This window comes from Polyodon spathula, chromosome 4, assembly GCF_017654505.1.
Source record: "Polyodon spathula isolate WHYD16114869_AA chromosome 4, ASM1765450v1, whole genome shotgun sequence".
Classification (NCBI taxonomy): domain Eukaryota; kingdom Metazoa; phylum Chordata; class Actinopteri; order Acipenseriformes; family Polyodontidae; genus Polyodon; species Polyodon spathula.
In genome coordinates, this window is record NC_054537.1 from 57,566,252 (window position 1) to 57,590,672 (window position 24,421).

The window sequence follows — 24,421 nt, forward strand, 5'->3', positions numbered from 1 at the left end:
CACCAGCTAGCTGCCTATACTATAGTGACTACATCCGACCCTCACCGCCCTGAACTGAAAGGTAATACACAGTAACGTTAACTGTTTTCACCTATATTTCATAAATAAATTCACAATATCTGTATTTTCCTCACTTTATTGTTGTTTAAATGACCTATTAAAGCTTACCGAGCAAAAAAATAATTGAAGTTTCTATTTTTGAGTGTGTGAGTAAGTGAACCCTGCCCCACAAGGTGGCGCCGCTAAAGCATCAGCTGTATCTGCGTTTACGCAGGTCCAATGACCAGTTTCCGGCTCCTGTTGTACTGTCTCGTATGTAACAACAACATCTTTACTGGTAAAGATGGAGAGCGGAACTGGGATTGAGAGTTTACAGCTGAGGCTTGATGACCTGGAAACGAAGCTGTATGGCGACCGAGGAGTCAGGGCCGGCAAGTCGGTAAAGGTACTAGTGGTCGCAGGGGTTTCGAATAAACACAGATTCTTAAAACAGTAAATACTAAAGTCATAAATGCATCTTGACAGGAGAACTGAGGCGGGGTTTTTTCAGTTTATTTTTTTTTCCAGTATGCAGGTGTAACACTACAGATGCATCTGGCAGTTTGGTTATCACAACAATTCTTTACAATATTTTACATATACCTCTGACTTGTTTTGTACACTCCTACAAAGGTATTTCTTGCAAGTTTTATTATGTAGATTTTTTGTGTGTATTTTTCCCCATTACAAAATGACAGCTCAAATACAGAGTGTAGCAGGTCCCGAATACATTTTCTTTCTCTCTCTCTCTCTCTCTCTCTCTCTCTCTCTCTCTCTCTCCTGTTTTCTTGTCAGTGTGCTGATGCGCTGGTTAAAGTCCAGGCTTCCCTAGCCAACACTGCTAACAAGAGAGAGCGTGTCAAGATCTTACACAAGAAGAGTAAGTGTTGTTTAGCAATATGTGCCAAGCAATCATCTAAATAATGCCCGATTTATTCTTCAGAAAAGTTCTTCATATGTTTAGCTTTTAGCTGAGATCGCTGTGCAGTTATCAGAACCAACTCTGAATATGTCACACATCCACAAATGAAAAAAAGTATGCATATCCACATTATTAGCTTTAAGCTGTGATCTCTGTGCAGTAATGATGTCGCCTGCTGTTGAAAACACCCGCTCACTAGTACAGATCTTCGTTTTTCATTATTGTATATTGATAGCTGTCATTTTGTATTTCCTGGGGTTTTATGTCCCTGAAGAACTTGATTTTATTATAAAGTTACTTTACCAGAAAAAAAACACTCCTTTTCAAGGGAGTCCTGGAAAGCAAGACTGAAAGCCGTACGGAAATCAGGGTTTCTAGTATTTCCACTTGCTGTTTTCTTAACATCTCTAGCAATTTGGTTTTTGTTGTCGAATATTTGCACACAGTCAGGTCTCTTGTTTCTGTCCCCAGTTGAAGATTTGTTGAAGTACCTGGACCCTCAGTTCATTGACAAGATCGCTGTTCCAGATGCCATTAAAGTGGAGTTCATCCTTGCAGGTATGTCTGTGTATTTCTTCACTTGTGTGCATTATATATGCACTGTATGATTAGCTCTAGATTAGCTGCGTACCGGATGGTTAATATATCGAAAACATATGAGTTCTGTATGATGATTACATTTAATGTGTAAAGAATGCGCATAGCAATTTTACGGCACAGCTTGAGTTTGCATGTTATCAGGCTTCTTGTATTTTGTTGGTCCTGCCATTTCAATGGTCAATTGAGAGTATACTGCATGGGGTAGCTAGTAAATTAACCATAAAAATGTCAGGACAACTACAGTTAGTTGTAGCCTGCCTGGACATTTCCAGAAACACATGACCAATAAGTCTGGGTTTTCAGTATTTTTCTGTTTGTTTGTTTTTCAAATGTACGGTTGAATCCACTCACTTGCAGTGCGTGTTTCTGGCTAGTGACTGGGTTCTTGATCCTCAGCACCCTCTTAGTCCCTGTCAGCCTACACTATCAATTTATCTGTCCATCAACTGAGTTTTTGGAAGATAAATCTATACAATAAAGACAATATTTTGTGTCAGGATGCTTTATATTGCTATAGTAAGGCAATCAGTAAGGAATGCAATATTATAATTTCTTTACAAATAATATACTATGTGCATTCAGGTCTTTTTGTTAAGTATATTCCATCTGCAGCATCTTGTCTGTGGTCAATAAAGCAAATAACAATAATTGTTTTTGTAAGACCAAGTTTTTGTACAGTAGTTCAAAATAGCAGTACAGTTAAAATGTAACTTTGCAGTTAATGCATACCCCATAAGTAATCATTAAAATACGAAAGTACTTGAAAGTAATGTTGCATTTTATTCAAAATACATTTCAGTCACATAGTGTCTAAATTGGAGAGTAAATTTCTCCATGACTCAAAACCTTATCTGGAGCGCTGACTGTATGTATGAATATTTGTTATCAATGTTTAATGAACAGTAAAAGAGCAGAACATTTGTTGCCTGTTTTACTTAGTACAGGTATAACAAAAATAGGTTTGGAACTGGTTAGACCAGGGTCCTGGATAGGGATGGATTAAGGGCCACAAGTGAGTTCCACTGGTCTGAAGCAACATACTCTGAAGAAAAAAAAAGTTTGAAAATAGCAGGATTCTTTTTTGTTGCACATTTATATGCTAGTTAAACAACTATTTAAGAGCTCTAATTATCATACATTGGCCAGCTAATTTGAATGCTGTCTCTCTTTCTCACAGAGGAGGAGTTCATCCTCTCACAAGCAAGCCTCCTGGAACAGTTGAGTGGACTGCGCCCTCTGCTTGACAGCTCGCACATTACAGGTACAGTACACACTGGCTTACTGCTCAAACATTAAAAGATTTGATTTGTAGATACAGCGAAGTGTCTCCTATTGACAATTACAATGCTAAATGAAGGTAAAAGTGAGACATTCCATGTTACGTCTTTAAGCTGATGAAGGACATTTGGCAAATCTGCACGTCATTCAGTTTGCCTTTTATTTTTATTTGTATTATGATGCAGCCCAACATTAGACAGTAACTTATTGTAATAATTTGTTTCTAGAGTTCTGTTGAATGTCAGTGGAACAAGGGTGGCAGTTGCCAAAAAATACGGTGAACAAATATAGTAATATGTTCATGTCTGGACCATAGCTACAGTGTGTGCTTTTTAAAGTTGCAATCTGAAGTAGTGGTGAAAGCTTTTATTCAGTCAGACACAATTGTACAATTCAGAAGAAGCTAAGAACATGTTTTAAACCATACTGCGCGGTTAACTGGTCTTTAGCAACCAAAATAAAACTGTTCTCTGTCCTGCACAGTGGCCCCTGAGCATGCATCCAAGCTGCAGTCCCTTTCGCAAATTCACATCCTGCAGCAGGTATGTTCTTACTTGAAACAGTGTGGAAGTGAACTCAAAACAGCAGACGAGTAAACTAGTCTAATATACTAATGTGTGTCTTTGCCTGTTTTTATTTGTTTTTCATTGAATGTCTTTAAACTTTTATCTGTCTTGGGCAAAACATTATCTATTTTAGCACGACATGTGTGAAAATAAATAGAACAACTTATTTTTAACCAGGATTACAGATGAAATGTTACTGTTAAAAATGGTTAATGGGGACTGTAACTTAACATTCTATGCTTTTGTGATTTACCTTGGAGACTTTTGAAGGATTTTCCTTGAACTCCAGGAACTTCGGGTGGGCAGCAATGTTCCTTTTAGAGAGCAGTGGTTTCTTCCTGGCTTATCCTTCCATGAACACCATTCTTGTTCAGTCTTTTTCTGATATTTGAGTCATGAACACTCATATTATCCAAGGTGAGAGTGGCGTACAGAGCCTAAGATGTTACTCTGTGGTTCTTTGTGACTTCCTTGATGATTTTTCGGTTTGTTCTTGGAGAGATTTTGGAAGGACGACTTCTCCTGGGTAGAATGACTATGGTCTTGAACTTTCTCCATTTGTAGACTATGTCTGACAGTGGATTGATTGGTGAAGCCTAAATCCTGAGAAATGGTTTTGTAACCCTTTCTAGACTGAGCATCAAAACTGCTTTTCTGAGGTCCTCTGAGTTTTCTTTTGATCGTGGCATGACGTGTTTCCACACACCTGTATGGTGAAGACCAAACTCACAAAGTTTCTGATCTTTATATAGGATGGGGCCTCCCAAACTCACCCCTGAAGATCTACCTAGTTATTTAAACACTTGATTCTAATTATCCCCTTAATTCAGCTGATAAAAACAGGGGTTCACTTACTTTTTCACATACCCTAAATCTTAATTACTCATTGTTTGTGTAATTCATACATCATTTTGTTTTAAAAGACATGGAATTGATTAATATAAACCCTAGTGGATATTTAAGAAATTATTTTGATTCAAGAAGGCTATCATGGTAAAACTGGAATATCCATAATTATCATTGGGGTTCACAAACTTTTTCTCGACACTAGCTTTTAGCTCTGTGCTGGAAAGAGTCTTCTTTAAAACATCAAATAAATGTTAATGTACAACTAAGACCACAGTGCAAAGAATACATCATTATTTATATAATTATTGTGACTTGAAGGGGAGCTTGTGTGAGCTATCTCACTGTCTTCTAAAGTCTTAAATTATAAAAGTGCAGTCAGAAAGCAGTTTCCTACTGTTATGTCGGGCTGGTAACAACCTCTTCAACTCCAGGTGCAAAAGTGAGTGTGTACTCCAGATTTTGAAATGATTGCAGTTGGTATTTTTACCCCTGAAATTGGTGTAAAATAATATTTGGGGGGGAAAAGTCAGTGCATTTATTAACCCTTTAGGCTCCTCTGTACTAGGTAGTCCTATTTAATAAAGCAAAACAGACAAGTTTTTAATCCTTTCTTTTACATTTTATTTTTTTATGAACAAAAACAAACTAATATATATTAGTTAACAAAATGTATACACAGTAAAATGCTTTATATACATAACAGAAATATTCAAGTTTATGTAAAATGTGCAAAATTATGCACACTATGTAAAAGGAATACAAATATATATATAGTGTGTGTGTATATATATATATATATATATATATATATATATATATATATATATATATATATATATATATATGTGTGTGTATATATGTGTGTGTGTGTATATATATATATATATATATATATATATATATATATATATATATATATTATAGATAGATAGATAGATAGATATAGAGTAAATGGTAAAACATACATATAGACAGTATAATTTTGAAAAAAAACACCTGAGTTATATTGTTACATATTTTGTGTAGGGTTAGCGATTCACTCTGTGTCAGTCATTGACGTGATCGAGGCAACAGAACCCTGGGACTGCTGTCCTTTGGGATTTGATTTTCACAGCAGACCCTGCACCTTTTCTGCAGTCTTAATCAAATACAAATAAAATAAAGGTAAATAAGCAAAACTGCAAAAATAATAAAATTAAATACTATGTATGTACTTTAGTTTAGATCATTGATTGTTTGCTTCAGTATCTCCAACTCTTAATGTCTTCACATATAGGGATTTTTGCATGGAACACAATTGGATAATAGTCAGCTGATAATTTAAATCTCTCCTTCCTGACTTCAGAAACATATATCGCATTACTAACACTGCCTTAGGGCATGTATACAAAGAGATCAGACTGAAGAAAAAAAAAACATAGAATAGACTGCAAACTTGTGACGTACGCAAGGTTTGCCGTCTATTCTATGGCTTTCTTTTTTCTGTCTGATCTCTTTGTATACAAAATGTTTTACAAGGTGCTCTTTCATTTTATGTATGTTCTGGAGCTGTATGAATTGCAAACTTTAGTTTAAAAAAAAAAAAAAAAAATGTAGACTCTTCACAAAAGCCTCCAAATACAACATAATTAGTATTTGCCAGTAATATAATTACACTTGATGCTCCAAAGAGGGAACCAGGTCAAAAATATAATCACTAAGCAATTAATTAATTCTCTACATCTCTACAAAATCCTGACCAGGAATAATCATTGACAGGGATAAAGTTTGAGCTGCCTGGGCTGACTCCCTCTTTGTCTTCTGTCAGGACCAATATAAAGATCTGACAGAGGATGTGAAGATGCTGTTTGAAGACTACAACAAGATGGTATCCTTTACAGAAAGCTCCTGAAACAGAATGCATAGATGTGTTCAGTAGTGTAGCATTGTTAGCATTCTGCATCCTATTTCCTAATCATCCTTCCCAGCTAGGTCAATAAAGAATGAAGTCTTTGGCCTTGCAGTGGTTACCCTTATTTTTATTATTCACTGATCATTTCAAATATTTTACTCAACCGGGTCTCCAAGTTATATTTTATGCCATTATTATTAGTAGTCGTCTTATTAAGCCTGCCACACTTTCAACATTTCTGAGAAACCATTTGAAATTTTATACCTACAGATTGTAGACTTTTTGGCAAGTATTCCTCTTGTGTGTTTATATACAAATGACATTTATGTAATGTTTACACTCTCGATGCCATTTTCAGTGTGCCTGTCAATTACGTGAAGTGTTTACCCCTTATTTCATGCATGTGCATACATGTGTATGCAAATATGGTTAAGGGTTAGACAACCACATGTTCAATTGTTAGGACACTTGCTTAGGAAACTGTTTGAGATTGCACATCTGTGTGCCTGTCTACAAGTATTTAATCATTTCATATTTGCACAAAATGTTCTACATCCAATCCTATTCATGCTTGGTGTTATTTAAATATTCTCCTTAATGGCTGCTGGAAGATGTTCCTCCTGTCCAAGCAGTTTTCGCAGTGGGATGAGATGCTGAGGCTGTTGGAAACATCCAGCAAGTGAAGGCGGTGAAGGAGTGATGCCATTATGCCATCCTCCGAACAACTCTCCCAAAAAAACATAAAACAAAAAACACTTCCTCTTCTTGAGTGCTGATATATTCATTGCACACAATGTATTTTTGTTAATTTTAGACACAAATTGGGTTGCCTCTTTGCTGACCACTGTCCTCCACAGCAGTGCACTGCATTGTTAGTGCAGGTTAGGGGATTGTTACAGTACAGGTAAATGGAGAAGAGAAATTAAAGCTATTCAGCTGAGAGAGTGAGCAGAGGGGGACCAGATCAGAAACATCTATCTGCACCTTTTAGGTATGATAACTGATAGTATACCTGTTGTTCATCAGAACTAAAACTGTATTTTGTAAAGGACCACATTAAATGTAACTTAATAAACCCCACTATTGTTTGTTTGTTAGATTTCTTTACTTGTAGTTGTATTTGAAAACTCAATGCTGTCATCCATCAATCAGGAATATACATTAGAGGGTGCAACAACATTTTAAATAATAGAATATTCAGATGGTTTCACATATTGTACTCCTGCTAAAAGTAACATTGGATAATCTAAGATTAGTGCTAGTCGGTATCTGTGAAACCTGCTGAAATATTTAACATTATTTAACATTATCATTGGAATAAAACCCTGAATATCAAATAGTTTCTTGGTAGTTGACCTTGTATGATATGCAGTATTGCTAATTCGATCAACAAACAGATGGTATTGCCCCCTTATCAGGGTTCTATATTGATTAGTTGAGAAAGTGTCAAACTTTAAAATTGGTGAGATTCTTCTGGAATAAAATGTTTTCCACCCACCTGCACTCCAGGCTGTGTTGGCATATAGGGAGAACATGACCCCGCTCCACCTAGCGTGGTTTGTATGGGTGAGGTGGGCTATCGGGAATACAGGATGTACAGTACCTGGTGAGGTAATGGGCATTTTCTCAGTCGGACTAGTTGGTGTTCTCCCTGCAATGAGTTTCAAAATAAAGACCTCATTCACATGGCTAGGCAATCATCTTTCTGTACAAAATGTCTGTAATAATACACATAATTAGAAATCAGTTCAACTGTTGAATTGATTAAGTTGGGGGGGGGGGGGTGTATTTCTGAACTCCTTAAAATAGAGTAGAAAGAATATACTTTGTATTAAAAGAAAAAAATGCTGAGTAATATAGTGCCAGTAGCACTGAACACAGTGGCTATAATTTTGCAGACAAAATGCCCTTTCAGTAGTAAATATTACATGATATTACAAAATATTACAATTTTGCCCGAAGTGTACAGTGTAACTTAATGCTGTACAATTCAGTGGTACTAGATCATTCTTATCTGGAATCTGCAGTAACTGCCTCGAAAACAATGCAGTGTTAATACTGCGAAAGGGCGGCGGCGTTTTATAGATCAGCAAAAATATGTTAGAGAGGTACAGCACCGTTTTAGGAGTCAATAGACTGGATGTTTTTGTATTAAAAATACAGTTTGGTATACATTTACTGGACTACGCGGACTGCCACGTAAATATTACAAATGTATTGGTTGGCACAAAAAAAAAAGAAAAAAAAATCTACGTTTGAAATGTCTTGCAGTTTTCAACAGTAAAAACTACAACTCCCACCTCCACAACTGTGAAACAACATTTTACACCAGTGCTGGCTGATTTTACGTAAGGAAGAAAGACAGCTTTACGGCTACAGTGGGACACTACAGCAAATTGTGTCTTGTGGCAGAGTCTATAGATTAAGATTGTATTAGATTGACTTTGACTAGGTGAGTTTTTGTATTGTTTCATATGTAGGAGGTCGGACGTATTGCTGGGTGTGTAGTTTAAGCCGTGTTCACATATGTACCGGTACGATACTGGTAATATTTGGTTTCGGTTTAGAATATAACGTACGGAGCACTTTCTGTCCTGACTCACTCTACAACAGCAGTAGTACCGTACCTATACTGTTGCTATGTCCACATTAAGCTGGTTTATATCGATACATCTAACCTTTCAATTACTTTTGTGCAAGTGTGGGCATGCCTCAGACTCACCCATTCTGTTGTCCACATTTTAACTGTACCTGTCCATATTTTAACATTTAGTTCCGAGTGCAGCTGTACCGGTGGCAGCATGCGTTAAACGTACTAAAACATTCTCCTGTAATGTCAGAAAATGTTAAGCTGTCAGGTTTTGGTACAAGTGCTGTCAATTGCGATCTGATGGTTGTTTCGCTATTTTCAACCCAGTATATTTAAATAACGTTTCATATGTACCACATTATGTTGTGTTTTGCAGCTGTCAAATAAGTGGTACATTTATATTGAAATCACGTTTATGCAGTCCAGTTTCTGACGAGTGTTTTAATGTAAACAAGTGGTGTCTACATACTTAATACAGGTACAAGTTTATGAAGTGTTTTTTATGACGCTTACCAGAAAGTAACATGACACCAGGTCCAACCTGATGTCTCCACTGACAATGCTGAAATTCTTGTTCATACCTTTATCACATCACATTGTTGTAACTGTACTTCAACCTCCCTTCGCCTACATTAGAGGCAGCAATCAGGATCTTTAACAATTGAACACACTATAAAGCAAAGTAGTCCTAATTAACAACTGCATGTGTTTGGACTGACACAGAAAAAGCAAATCAAAGAAAGAAAAGTAAAAGAAAAGAATGACTGGGATGAGTGAGGGGGATTTCTCTCTGGCGTACTCCATCGCTAAATTCTCGTAGTTCACATATTGTAGTTCACATTTAGAGGATGCCACAATTATAAGTAATTTGCTTTATTTATGTATTTAAGATTAATTAATTTAGTTTGGTATGTAGTGATCTCTATGGAAAGCCACCTGGGTCAAAAACACTTTGTGCTGCTTAGAGCGAGTCAGAATCTTACGGAACAGAAAAAAGGCGTTATTCTGACATGCTTAAACAATGTTGCGTAGTGATTTTTACATAGATTTTATATATTATATATAATTTTTGTTGCGACTTTCTACTATGTGGAATGTAATAAATGAGAACCAAAACGGTGAGTTTTTTCCCCCCCTTCATTTTACAATGTCAATTCCACGTTAGTTTTAATTTCAAGTGTTTAAAGTTAAATTTCAGTTCCCTTTCAATTCGAAGATGGCCACCAAAACATTGTTATATTTTATAATCCTGCCTATTAGTAGGTGTCACTGAGCTTTTTCTATCAAAGTTGCCGATAGGCCCCCTCCCCTCGGTGACCCCCTCGGTCCCGCCTACCGAGGGTACATAACCGTCACGCAGGGGAGCCTCTTTTTGCTTCTCAAGATTGGTACGGTAAGACCTCTGTGTTGCATTGAGCCCTTTTTATTACTTAAAAAGCGCTGTGTTGAGCTTGCTGCTAGTTCCCCTGAGCCTGCCTTGTCCCCGCTGTCGAGTTAGCCCACCAGCACTGCGGGCCGCCGGTCGGGCCTTGATATTTTGATTGTAGCTGCGCATCCCTGTGCTTGCGCAGAGGACTAGCTGCAGCACGGCTGCTTACAGCCAGACCAGCCTTATACTCCTCACTGAGGCTTGCCCCTGTTGTTGGCCTTTCACCATGTGTGTAGGCCTTACAATCAAACAGACAGTGTGCTCTCCCCCATCTGTACTGTAATAAATACTATTATTGTATATTGTATTGTGATTTACTGTGTTGTACAAGTCAATCGCCTGCCGCGGCTTCGGCCCTGTCCCCCTGTTGTATGCTAGGCACTGCTCAGGTGTGTGACCACGCGGTCAGGGTAGGCACTGTGCGTAGCTGGCCCCAGTGTTTGTTAAATACCGCAGTGCGTGAGACTCAGCCCGTGCCAATTAAGTACCACAGTGCGCACGGTGCTTATTGACTTGCAGTACCGATACAGGCAAGTGCGCCGGTGTGGCACGGTACTCGGTGCACGCAGTGCGCACGGTGCCCAGCGCTGCACAGTACTCTGTAGATGTACACGCCCTACAAGGCTGCTTGTGACATCTGCGGTACTTTTCAGCCACAAGTGCTCGCCAGTTGCCTGGAGAGAGTGCTTAGGCCCTGAGCACGCTTCCACAGCCCTACAAGGCTCTTGCGACATCTGCGCTGCTTTTCAGCCTCAAGTGCTCGCCAGTTGCCTGGAGAGAGTCGCATGGGGGCGTTCTTCGTCCCCTGCTACGGGCCCCTCCCAGCCACGCCTCCCAACACAGTCACAGAGCCCGTCCGGGGGGATCCCTTCTGTGCAGGCGTCTGTGTCCACCCCAGCCACTCCCTGTCACCTACGGCTAGATGGGTGAAGTAGTCCCAGCAGGCGTGGGATATTATGGACAGGAAAGCTCAGATCAGCCGAATAATGGAGCTTTTAGAGAGGCAACATGCCCCACCGGCGCCGGCCTTAGGCCCCCGTGTGGCGCCCACCTCACCCCCAGTGCCGACCAGAGTCGCTGTACAGCCCCTGACCTCCCCGTGGGAGAGCAGGTCGACCGGGCGCTTTGCTCTGACAAGGACGCGCTCTCTATCGCCGCCACGTGGGAGGAGCTAGCTTTTTCAGCAGAGATGGAGTTCGAGGCGGAACCTGAGTTCCTTGCTGGTTGCATACATGGATGGTATTTTGCGTGACGCCCCGCTTCCAGAGCCGATGGCCACGGAGTTGCGATTAGTATCGCACACATTGCTCCAGATCTCTGGCCTGCATGGGCAGGCCCTGGGCCGAAGCCTGGCAGGCCTAGTGGTTGCACGCAGACAGCTGTGGCTGTCGCAGGCGTGGGTGCCTGATGCCAATAAGGCTGCGCTTTTGGACGCACCTATATCGCCAGGCCATACCTTTGGTCCAGCAGTGGAAGAGATCCTCCGGCGTGGGATAGGTCGAGCCGCTGGCACACAACCCCAAGGCACACAGTCACCAGGATGGCGCCAGTTCCCACAGCCCGCTAGGTGACCTTAGACATCACCTACAGGCCTCATCTCAGGCGAGGGACAAGACTCTCCCGCAACATGGAGGGCGCAGCTGTGGCCAGTCCATGCAGCAGCGCCCTAGAAGGCAGTTCCAGGGCACTCACCCTAGGGAACTGCCTCAGCCAGCCCCGCCCCAGCAGGGCCCCTGAGGGTTTGCGTCCTCAGAACCAGTTTATGGCACATCAGCTGCACTACTGGCGCGCTTGCACCTCCGATGCGTGGGAGCTCGCAACCATACAATATGGTTACGCGCTAAAGTTTCGCTTGGGACCCCTTTCTTTTCTCGGCGTCAGGACTACGTATGGTGATCTGCCTGAAAGGGACCGCTGGTCAGCCTTAAGGCTGTTGGACGTGGCTGTTGGTAAACTGCAGAATGCTAGGGCTCATTCCACTAGGTCGCTGTATGCCTATAAGTGGAAATATTTCCAAGATTGGTGCCGTACTAACGGTCATGATCCAATCTCTTGTCCCTTGCCTGTTATCTTGCAGTTTCTGCAAGATCTGCTTGAGGCTGGTAGATCACCTTCCACACTGACGGTATCCCTAGCGGCTATTTCTGCTTGCCATGCCCCCGTTGACTCAGTGTCCCCAGGTGCGCATTTCCTGGCTACCTGGTTTCTCCAAGGCGCTGCAGGTATAACATCTGCATGCGTATTTGGGGTGATGGTAGCAGAGTGTCACTGTGTACAAACCCTGCTTTTCTCCCCAAGGTGGTTACAGCCGTCTACCGTTTGCTTTTGAGGAGGATAGGAAGTTGAACTTTCTGTGCCCGGTTCGGGCATCGAGAAGTTATGCGGAGAGGACAAGAGCGCTGTGTCAGCCTGACCACCTGTTCGTCTGCCATGGGACATGGACCCTGGAACAGCCCTTTCGAAGCAGCGACTATCGCATTGGATTGCGGACACAGTCTCGGCTGCATATGATGGTGCCGACTTACCCCCACCTGGGCAGGTAACAGCACATTCTACGAGAGCTGTAGCTACGTCATGGGCCCTCTTCAGAGGTGCCTCCATGGCTGAGATCTGTGATGTGGCTAGCTGGGCTACCCTGCATACTTTTGCCAGGTTTTATCTCCTGAATATGATAGATCCCTCATTATACTGTATGGGCACTAGGGTGCTTGAGGTTGCACGCTCGCACAGCTGACCTTGGTCAGGCAGGGCTAAGGCGTCCTTCATAGCTGCCATTCTTCTCTCCCTTGCGACAGCTCTGGTACTTGTTTTCCCATAACGATGTTTTGGTGGCCATCTTCGAATTGAAAGGGAACGTTAGTTTACCTACTGTAAACCTGGTTCCCTGAAAAGAAGATGGTCACCAACCGCAAGGTCGCGCCGGTCGTCATCACGGTTTCATCGCAAAAAGAGAGTGAGTCTTTCCTGCGTGACGGTTATGTACTCTCGGTAGGCGGGACTGAGGGGGTCACCGAGGGGAGAGGGCCTATCGGCAGCTTTAATAGAAAGAGCTCAGTGACACCTACCAATAGGCAGGCGTATATCCCATAATGATGTTTTGGTGGCCATCTTCCTTTCAGGGAACCTGTTTGTTCAGCTACAAAAAAGCACATGTAAACCTATTATATTCATAAGTAATTTTATTACTTTACGGGGTTGGCTGATTTAAATCAAGTCAATTTAAATCCCTTGATTTAAAAAAAAATCTAACAAAAAATAGATTGAAATCATTTTTTCATTTATAACCTATTTTATAGTTTTTCAAGGAAAAGACATGATGTAAAAACCTTTTATTAACACAAACTTCTTCAACTCTTACTGTCTATAAACTAAAACCCTTAGGGCTGTGTTCTGGCACTGAAATGGTACTGAAATGGTATTCTGAAGACATGTCTAGCCCCGTTATAGAGCGCCTACCCCATCAATAACATATTCGCCAAAGCGATTCTGATAACAGTGCTGGGGTCCAAATAAACAATTAAGCACTGTGTTAAGACCCGCTGAAACCAGGTTTATTTAGTGGCGTATGCATGCATGTGCATACTCTGGTTTGTTTACTTTTTACTGTCTAAAACTTTTAAATAGAGGCTCAAGAGCTGCTGTGTTGATCCTGTGTTTTTTTTATTTTTTTTATATATATTTATCTTACATATCACACAGCTCTTTTTCATTTGACATTTTTGAAACTGTCGTGCAGCTTCTGGTTAGGTGGTAAATAAGTGCAAGGTGTTTTTGTCATTTCTACCAAATACAAACATCTGTTTTTGTATCAGAATGCATGTCAAAAAATATTTGTTTAAATATTTGTTGCAGCACTAAAGTGAATTATACATTATGTTTTGCAAACTTAAACTAAAAACAGATAACCAATTTATCTTTTAATAGTAAAAGAAAAAAAATATTAATGACGAACAGCACAAAATAAGAAGTCACAAATAAAAAAAATTACAACACCCAATTTATTGCATATGATAAATATTTGCATACTATTAGCTAAATTTTGGAAAAATATTATAACTTACATTAAAAACTATGTAAAAGACTGGAAAAGTATGATAAATTAAATTTAAAACCATGTAAAAGGCCTAAAACAGTGTAAGCTACCGGATTTTGAATGGGCGTTTCTCTGCTTTCTTGCAGAAAAACTCAAAAACAAGCAAGTGCAGTGCTCTGCATGTCACTTAATGCATACAAAAAAATAACACTACACTGCTACTAAACTTGCTCTTGTCTGGGTTTCGTATTGATACAGTTGTTCTGATGTCAACTCAAGTGTGAACAGACGTTGCGATACTGTTCTGCAATAATACAGGCATAAAAATGTACGTGTGAACAGGGCTTTAATTAAACTACAATGTATTTATACTTCAGTTTTTTGTTTTGTTTTTTTTAATGGTTTTGTGGCTTGGTCTATTTTGTATTCCACTTGTGTGTGCTGTAGTGAAGAAATAGTGCATGGTTTACTGCCATGCATACACATGCCACTATCTACAAAGTAGTGGTGTAATATTGTATGACCCCCTTACTATTTACACACTGATGTTAACAACAGGCCCATAATATTCATGACTTATATTAATCTAATATAATACTACCCCTAGCCCCAACCCCAACCTTTATTTCTTGCAAGTTGTTTATGGGAAACCCTGACTTTAGTTATTTTCTTGACATGCACAATCCATGTAATGTATGGAAATGTACTATAATACATTTAGAGGAGTTCTGAAACCCAGAATTAGATGCAGGACCAGTGTGAGTTTCTAACCTTAGACTTAATTATAATGATGAAGATTAAGTTGTTAAGTTCTCTTGCTTCTTCAAAGCAGGTGCGGGTTGTTGACGAATGGAGAATTACCGCAAGACTCGTACGGTGGAGCTGCCCTGCCCCCCTCCCTTCACAGGGCTTCCCCCCGAAACTCCCGAGGTGAAGGTGAAGGACGGCAGCAAGATCCGCAACCTGATGGGCTTTGCTATCGGGCGCATGGAGAGCGATACGGCACGGCACATCCTATTCAGCGGCACCGGCAAGGCTGTGGCCAAGACCATCTCCTGCGTGGAGATCATGAAGCGACGCGTCAAGGGGCTGCACCAGCTCACCCGGCTGCTCTACCGACACATAGAAGAGCACTGGGAACCACTTGTACCCGAGGCTGGCCTCGACACCCTCACCGTCAAGAGGAATGTGCCCGCCATCTGGGTGCTGCTCTCCAAGGACCCCCTGGACACAGCTGAGCCAGGCTACCAGGCGCCAGGCTGCTTCGATAAGCTCTGGGCACAGGCTGTCGATGGGGAAGCGGGCCAGCAGGGGCAGAGGAGAAAAAGACAGGGAGGTGGGACAGGTGGGGGAGGAGGCAGAGGGAAAGGGGGTAAATCCTCCACACCCAACAGGGGCAGCCAAAGAAATGCTCTCAAGAGTCCCCAGAGTGGAGGGGCCCCACAGGAATAGTGGTCCCTCTCTTACCAGTCGGGGAAATCTGTTGAACGAAGGGGTTATGCTTTGCCATGCACAGGATTTAGGACAGTGGTTTGTTAAAGGATTTGAGTTCTGCTAAAGTGGGTTCCCTGCAGCTATAGTGTAATCCAGTCCTTTTTTGACTGGCAGCAGGTAGCTTAGACCAGGAATGTTCTTCAGGTTGTATGGGACGTGCACGTGGAGTGTGTGTATCTGTTATCCTCCAACACTAGCAATCCTACATTTCTTTGGTAAGGAGTTTTGGGAATGACCCAGTAAAACCATAATATCAAAAGCATTGAGACTGCACTGACTATTTTGCCTCACTTGTGGCCGGAGTAAATTGAGGCATTCCGTAGATCAGAACAGATCAGGAACCAGAGTTACAGTTCGGTCTTTGGCTGATCAGTGTAAATGTGATTGGACTGCACTTAACTATCTCATGTATGTATTTTTCTACAGTGTTGCTTTGTTTGTCTTGTTGCCATTTTATTATTAGCTGTATAGGAAATTTCAGAACAGGGAGACCTAAAACTATTCATGTCATTTTACAGTAAGCGAAAACACCCTACATAAGAGTTACTGGAAGGTTTATTTGTTATTGGTCAAGGTGTGGCTTTGCTTTATTTTTTATTATTGTATTTTATTTTTTTGTAGCACTTTGGGCTTCTTTTTTCTTTCCTTCCTTTTTTCTCCTTGAGATCTACAGGATGCATTTTTAAACTAATCAGATTTATTAACATGCAGTTTGTAATGTATATTACACTATTTGAATAACTTTATACACACTGTTATCATACTCGGGTGAGCTGTTCTGAAGGTATTTCATTAGCTCAAAAATAAATCATAAATTCAGCCAGAAATAAATCACTATAGATTAAACTGAATTAGATTATGACACACTAAAGAGTTTATGTAAAGATTGTCCACACCAAGTTAAAGCACGATAGGAAGGCGTGCTCTCCAAGGTTAAAGCTAAAAATGTAAGTGAGTCTGCAGTCAATGTGGGTTGACCACAAGGAATAGAAACAGAAATATCCCACTCCTGAACCAAACAACCTAATTTGAACTCACAAAGTGGTCTCACAAAGGCAGTAGCTTTCACTGAAACTTTGTTTTCCTGTCCCTGCACTCTGTTTAATCAACAGGTGAATTTTCTTTGACATCATTGTTTATTTTTTTTATTTTTAAGGCGAACACTGGTTGCAATTGGATTGCTGTATTTTATTCAACTGCAGGGTGTGTGCGTGTTAATTACATAATAAACAAAAAATACCATAAACAAATTAAAAGTGTTATCTTTTTTACAGTGTGTAAATATTAACAGGAAAGTAGCTTGTTTCTTAGAAAAAGTAAATTGAATTAATTTCTCTACACAATAGGAGTAAAACAACTTGTGTGTGCTTGTAAATTATTAACCTCTATGGCAGGGGTTGGAAGCCAGCATCCTACAAGGGTTCTCATGGTGGCCCGGGAGCAATGTTTATTGTTTTATATATCAAATGAACTTTTTCCCAGTTGACACAGTTGCTGTTCAGTTAAATACTGAACCAGTATAAAACAGTGGGATATACAACATAGTAATGGTGCTTTCTTCACTGTGTTAACAATTCTAAATGCACTGCTCTTACACTCATTACGGTACACTTGAATGCACCGCACAGTCAGCTTATCCCTCCCAGGAAAGAAAAAGAAAGCAGAAAACAAACTGGTAATCACTCTGACTTTATTTTATGTACATTTATAATCATGACACAGTAAAATCAGAACTCACTGATGCTACAGATGTTATTTCCTATGTGTGTGCATTTTCTTTTCTTTTTCGTAAATCCCCGATCCCCAGTCCCTGATACCTGGTTCTAACTTCCATGCAGTTTAAAGTAAAGATACAGTTCTTATTTTAGAGAGATCAAAAGTCTGAAGCAGTTGTGAACATATACATTACATAAAACACATGAGATAATGTTATATTAGAATGGTTCCCCTAAATGCTTGATAGTACTTGTTTAACATAATAGACTGCTTGAATATTTTAAAAAAGTCTGTTTGTTCAGAAGTTACATACTTCTAAAAAACTGCTAGATAATGAGAAACACTTTAGGAACAACTTAATCAAATATCACCTTGTGGCAGGAAATGGTGTTGCGGTCACTCAGATCACGAACACATAAATAAACTACACACACAGGTCAGGCTGGGCAGATTGATGTCACCGATCTTGTATTTTAAATATCAATATCTTACTCTCGCTCTCGCCTCTGTACAGACACCCGGAATGAAGAGAGCTGCAGGTATTTATACAGGTGGCCATCTCCCGAATTAAGTGATTCATTTGTGCTAATCGGGAGATGGCCACCTTCTGCACAAGTTCTTAATGTGGATGGGGTTTCCCATCCACATTGCAAAACAAAACGCACGGCGATTTGCCGTCATCTATAAATATACACAAATACAATAAACAAATGCAAAATAACACAGGCAGAGAGGAAGACCCTGCTCTAAAAATAAACAAACAATACGATTAAACAGCAGGGCTTTCCTACCGCCCTGCTACATATCCCCCTCCTTGTACGAAGCACACATGGCCCCAATGGCCACCTCCCCCCTCAGTCTCAATGTCCCGGAAGAGGGGTCTGGGGTAATCCATGGGGGTGGCCATGGTGGGAGGCTCACCCCATGTCTTCCTGGCTGGTAGCCCCCTCTTCCGGGGCTCCAACCGAACTGTAGCAGGGGGAACTGGTCTCCTGACCTCCCCCCGCCCCGAAAGTGCGGCTGGGGGAGCCCCAGGCGATGCGAGGCTGGCATCCTTGGACGGTGCGAGGCAGGGCAGCAACGGACCCTCGGGAGGCGACGGCAGGAGGAGAGCCAGGCCTAGCTGTGGTGGGTTTGACCCTCTTCGCAGCCACTGTGGCCAGGTGTTTTATCCTCATGCTCCCCTCAGCAACTTATGCAGGGGCTGCTGAAGTCAGGCAGCATCCTGCCCTGGTCCCTCCAATGCTGAAGGGAGAAGCAGCTCCTGCTTCTCTCCCTGTAGCGGGGTTGGAGACAGAGGCAGCTCCTGCAGCTCTGCTCCTGGTGGCGGTGGAGACAGGGCTCCTCCTCTTCTGGCAGCGACCTCGGCCGGGGCTCCTCCCCTTCTGGCAGTGATGGCGGCCGGAGGTCCTCCCCTACTGGCTGCATTGGGGAAACCAGCAGGCATACTCCCTCCGGTGGTGGAGGTGGGAGCGACAAGCAGTCCTCCCACAGAGGTGGAGGTGGAACCAGCAGGCATTCTCCCTCTGCTGGTGGAGGTGGTAGTTGCACACAGTCCTCCCATGGAGGTGCAGGTGGACCCAGAAGGCATTCTCCCTCTGCTGGTGGGTACCTGGGCTGTGGATGCACTGACTCCCCTCTCTTGGGCTGTGGACGCACCGACTCCCCCCTCTTGGGCTGTGGACGCACCGACTCCCCCCTCTTGGGCTGTGAACATTCGGGCTCCTCCCTCTTGGGTTGAAGTGGGGGTGGGCACAGCAGGCATTCCTCTGGTGGGAGGGGGCAGTTTGCTGGGAAATGCCCCCACTCCCCACAGTTGCAGCAGCAATACTGCACTCCCATGCTGAGGAGGAAGGCTTCCCAGCCAATCTCCTCCTGTGGCTGTAGCCCTGGTTCCACCTCCTCTTCCTGATGTGGAGAGTAGTAGCAGTCAGGCGACACGTGGCTGACATTGCCAACTTTAAAACACCACTCCTGCCCCCTCAAGCAAGTCAGGCAGACTTGCTGCGGCTGTTGCTGCTGCTTCCTCGAGCTCCTTCTTTTTCCTCCCATCCTCCTCTTCTCCCCTCCAAAAAAAATAATTATAACAATTAATTAAAAACAAAAACGAAACTGCAGTACCCTTCTGCAGTACCTCTTCTGGCCTGAGTCCAGGAGGCGCTGGTGATCCCACGCTGCACACCACGTGTGGCAGGAAATGGTGTTGCGGTCACTCAGACCAGAAGGAGGAACAACAGATGGGTACGGTGCAGTGGTGCGTGCACTGTTTTATTTAAAGAAAACAAAAATAAACACTGCTCACAGAGTACAAAAATAAAAGGTTTAAACAAAAACAAATCACGATCACAAAAATAAACTACACACACAGGTCAGGCTGGGCAGATTGCTGTCACTGATCCTGTATTTTAAATATCAATATCTCGCTCTCACTCTTGCCTCCGTACAGCCACCCAGAATGAAGAGAGCTGCAGGTATTTATACAGATGACCATCTCACAATTAGCAACAAATCCCATCCACGCTGCAAAACAGTACAAAACAAAATGCACGGCGGTTTGCCGTCATCTATAAATATACACAAATACACACAATAAACAAATACAAAATAACACTGGGGCGGAGGGGGAGACCCCGTTCTAAAAATAAACGAAAAATACAATTAAACAGCAGGGCTTTCCTACCGCCCTGCTACACACCTACAAATTTAGACAACACATTTTATCACTGATGTTTAAACACTATAATCAAATGAATTCGATAAATCGTATAGTGGTGAGTCTTTTTTGAAGAAATAAAGTAGTGTTTTGAAAAAGTAAAAATAACAAAATAAACAAAATATTCATACAGACACTGTGCGAAACATGGAGGTGATTCTGTATCACAGAGCCAGGAGAGGAGCGCAAATGAGGGAAAGGAGAAGAGTCGGAGAGAATATGTAAGACCAGGCAGACATTAATAGGGCTGTGTGAGGACGAGATAATAACTAGGTACAGATTGAGCATGAAGGTCATATATGAGGAGATCCACTGACAGACAGGAGTCATGCCATGCCAGGTCTAGTGAAATTACTGTGCACACTACATTATTTTGCATCAGGGTTGTTACAGACAAGTGCCTCAGCAATTGATGGAATATCGCAACCTACGCTTTCCCGTTGTTTACAGCAGGTACTGAATGCCATAAATACAATTAAACGTTAACAAAAGAGGTTCCCTGAACACCTTTTGAAATGTAAAATGTTTAAATTGATAGAGCTAGTGATGTGCTTTGATAATATTTGATTCATATAAATTCATAAACCAGGGGGATATGAAGTTGACCCAACAAATATTTGCAGAGTTAAACATACAAAATTACTGGACGGTGTGAGTGTTCGAGACAAGACATTCCTTGCCCGCCTCCCCCCATCCTACGGAGACCCATTGAAGACCGAACTGGTGGCAATAGTGTACAGGTGCTTGGATTACCTGTAGTCATCAGCGGCACCGGGCTGCCGTTGGAGGATCATGTCAACACCATGCTGGTGACTGGCAGTGAGCGTAGAGACACTCAACACCAGCTGCAGATTGCTGTCTGCCACCTCTTCTAGTGCTGGAGCCATGTGATTCAATGCGACACTCTGGCTGTGCATTGCCTTGGTGTGTTCAGACAAGTCAGGAAGGGTGGACTAAAGCAACTCATACTGCCTTCTCTGAAGAACATATATGGCTTTGTCGTGCTCTGCTGCACTGTGCATCTGGATCCACCCTCAGTTCCTGGACCAGGATAGTGTGGTTATCCCGAGGCTGCTCCCTGATGCCATTCCCATCACTGGCACACACCTCCACCTCCTAGATCCAGGGGGCTTTGGCATCCATTTATACGCTAACATCATTCAGAAAAACAAACCAAGACAGGTGTGTTACTATGGTTACAGTATTTGTGTTCAGCATATACACAAAAATAGCAAAAAGGCAGATTCGCTGAGATTCTTTAAGACCAATTTGACAAAGTTCTGAGTTCAATCAATTACTTGAAACTGGGCTTTGATGAGCCAACTGGCCTCCTCTAATATATATATATATATATATATATATATATATATATATATATATATATATATACACACACACACACACACACACACAGTGGCTCTCAAAAGTATTCACCCCCCTTGGACTTTTCAACATTTTATTGTGTTATAATATGGAATCACAATAGATTTAATTTGTTTAAATTGGAGTTTTTGCCACTGATAACACAAAAAAGTCCATAATATCAAAGTGAAAAATAAAATCTACAAATTGTTCTAAATTAATTACAAATATAAAACAAAAAATAATTGATTGCATAAGTATTCACCCCCTTGAGTCAATATTTAGTAGAGGCACCTTTGGCAGCAATTACAGCCATGAGTCTCTACCAGCTTTGCACATCTGGACACTACAATTTTTGCCCATTCTTCTTTGCAAAATTGCTCAAGCTCCATCAAGTTGGATGGGGATCTTTGGTGAACAGCAATTTTCAACGCTTTCCAAATATTCTCAATTGTATTGAGGTCCAGGCTTTGACTGGGCCACTCCAGGACATTGACCTTTTTGTTTTTAAGCCATTCCAGTGTGGCTTTGGCTGTATGTTTGGGGTTATTGTCCAGCTGGAAGATGAATCTTCTCCCAAGTCCCAGACTTCAGCAGGTTTTCCTCCAGGATTTCTTTGTTCTTTGTTGCATCTATTTTGCCCTCTATCTTCACACGCTTTCCAGGCCCTGATGCAGAGAAGCATCCCCATAGCATGATTCTGACACCGCCATGCTTCACTGTAGGGATGGTGTTCTCAGGATGATGTGCGGTGTTAGGCTTGCGCTAAACATAGCGCTTAGCGTTATAGCCAAAAAGCTCTATTTTGGTCTCATCAGACCATAGAATCTTCTTACACTTGGTCTCAGAGTCGTCCCACATGCCTTCTGGCAAACTCAAGCAGAGATTTGATGTGAGTTTTTTTCAACAATGGCTTTCTTTTTGCCGCTCTCCTATAAAGGCCAGTTTTGTGAAGCACCTGGGCTATTGTAGTCATATGTACAATGTCTCCCAGCTCAGCCATGGAAGACTGTAACTCATTTAGAGTTGCCATAGGCCTCTTGGTGGACTGCCTGACTAGTGCCCTTCTTGCCCGGATATTCAGTTTTTGAGGACGGCCTGCTCTAGCCAGATTCACAGTTGTGCCTTATTCTCTCCATTTCTTAATAATGGACCTTACTGTGCTCCAGGGGATATTCAATGCCTTGGAAATGTTCTTATATCCTACCTCTGATTGGTGCTTTTGAAGAACCTTATTCTGGATTTGCTTTGAATGTTCATTCATCTTCATGATGTAGTTTTTCTTAGGAAATGTATTAACCAACTGTGGGACCTCCCAGAGACAGGTGTATTTAACCTGAGATCATGTGAAACTCCTTAATTGCAAACATGTGGACTGCATTCAACGAATGATGTGACGACTTCTAAAGACAATTGGTTGCACCAGAGCTTATTTAGGTGTATCATTGCAAAGGGGGTGAATACTTATGCAGTCAATTATTTTCTGTTTTATATTTGTAATTAATTTAGTAGTTTTAAATAATATCAATTTGTAGATTTTATTTTTCACTTTGACATTATGGACCTTTTTGTGTTGATCATTGGCAAAAACTCCTAATTAAATCCATTTTGATTCCATGTTGTAACACAATAAAATGTGGAAAAGTCCAAGGGGGGGGTGAATACATATTTTCTTGTCCACTACATGTATTATTGAGGATCTTTCTGTCCTCACCTGCTCGTATCATATTAACAGCAAACACAATCCCATTCTGAAATGTACAGCTACATACGAGCTATAAGCAGTTTATGTATTTATATATTTACTGTAGTGTACCGTTTTGTTTAACATACTCCTCACTGCCTGTGGTTTTCCATGCATTCACACTTCTTCACACTACACTACACTTATGCATATCATCCTTATCTGTGATAACAGACAACTGAATCTATCCGACAGATTTACAAAGTGCTTGATCCAGGTGCATGCACTGTATCGAACCCAGAATTTACCATGCAGAGCTGTTCATAGTCTGTTTTAAAACATGAACATGTTCCATTTAGAAAGAAAGTGGCAAAAACCTGTTGCAAAAGCTTATTAAATCTGGTCCTTTGTGGAATTTTTTCACTTAAGCAAACTGATTTCACCATGTTGCTTCATTTTGTTGGGTAATTTTGAGCAATGCAATCTACCATTTACTGTATAACTGATATCAGTAAGCGGAAGAAAATTTGTGTGCAATATTGATACTGTGCTTTTCACTTCCCTACAGAAAACCCAAGTCATTGCATGTACACTGAAATTTAATTTAGCAGAGAAAAGCAAAGCAATGAGTACCCAAACAGATACAAGAAATGCCCTAATATGACTTGTTCATTGTTCCTTTTCTATTTGTTTGCCAATTATGAAAACTATACATGAACTGTAGTATATTCTAAATTCATTTCTTACTGAAAAACTGAAAAACTAATACCGATAATGTTAAATCAAACAACAAACTGTTTTATTATTCTAAAACCACAAAAAGAATGTACTTTACTAATAATGTATATGATAAATTAATTTACATGCACGTGAAAATCGACTCTACAGTCATGACTGTGTGACGTTGTCACACGAATATATAGTGAAACAGCAAAAGGACGTCCTTTTGGCAGTGCGACTTTAATGGCAGGGTCAATCGCTTTCTCATGATAAAAAATAGGTGTAAAAACCCATCTAAACCGGAGCAGGAATTGTGATTGCTGCTCACGAGATTTCAGCAGTCAAAATCCCATTCTTCTGACTTAATCTCAAGATATCTCCAGTGGAAAGGCCGTACAAAACATACACACACCCCAACACACACACACACACACACAACACACACACATACACACAAAAAACACACACACCCCAAACACACACACAAAATGTACATTTGTGGATTACTTTAACACTAGAACCGCTGCGGTTATAC

General features: G+C 41.3%; 2 protein-coding genes across 4 annotated transcripts; both read left to right on the forward strand.

The window, feature by feature from the left end:
- The first annotated feature begins 281 nt into the window (after positions 1-281).
- On the forward strand, positions 282-7,225 carry LOC121314658 (dynactin subunit 3-like). Of its 2 annotated transcripts, none has more exons than XM_041248130.1 (7): positions 282-439; positions 835-919; positions 1,433-1,519; positions 2,739-2,822; positions 3,323-3,381; positions 6,062-6,121; positions 6,757-7,225. In XM_041248130.1, exons 1-7 carry the CDS (start codon positions 344-346, stop codon positions 6,826-6,828), a joined length of 543 nt encoding a protein of 180 aa, XP_041104064.1. In that variant the 5' UTR covers positions 282-343; the 3' UTR covers positions 6,829-7,225. The 2 variants fall into 2 exon arrangements, with proteins under 2 accessions (XP_041104064.1, XP_041104063.1); XM_041248129.1 differs by having other exon boundaries at positions 284-445.
- A 719-nt stretch (positions 7,226-7,944) lies between these two features.
- LOC121314657 (ribonuclease P protein subunit p25-like protein) lies at positions 7,945-16,931 on the forward strand. 2 transcript variants are annotated; one of them, XM_041248128.1, is made up of 2 exons: positions 7,945-8,597; positions 15,027-16,931. In XM_041248128.1, exon 2 carries the CDS (start codon positions 15,047-15,049, stop codon positions 15,647-15,649), a length of 603 nt encoding a protein of 200 aa, XP_041104062.1. In that variant the 5' UTR covers positions 7,945-8,597; positions 15,027-15,046; the 3' UTR covers positions 15,650-16,931. The 2 variants fall into 2 exon arrangements, with proteins under 2 accessions (XP_041104062.1, XP_041104061.1); XM_041248127.1 differs by having other exon boundaries at positions 7,948-8,597; positions 15,030-16,931.
- Positions 16,932-24,421: the final 7,490 nt, after the last annotated feature.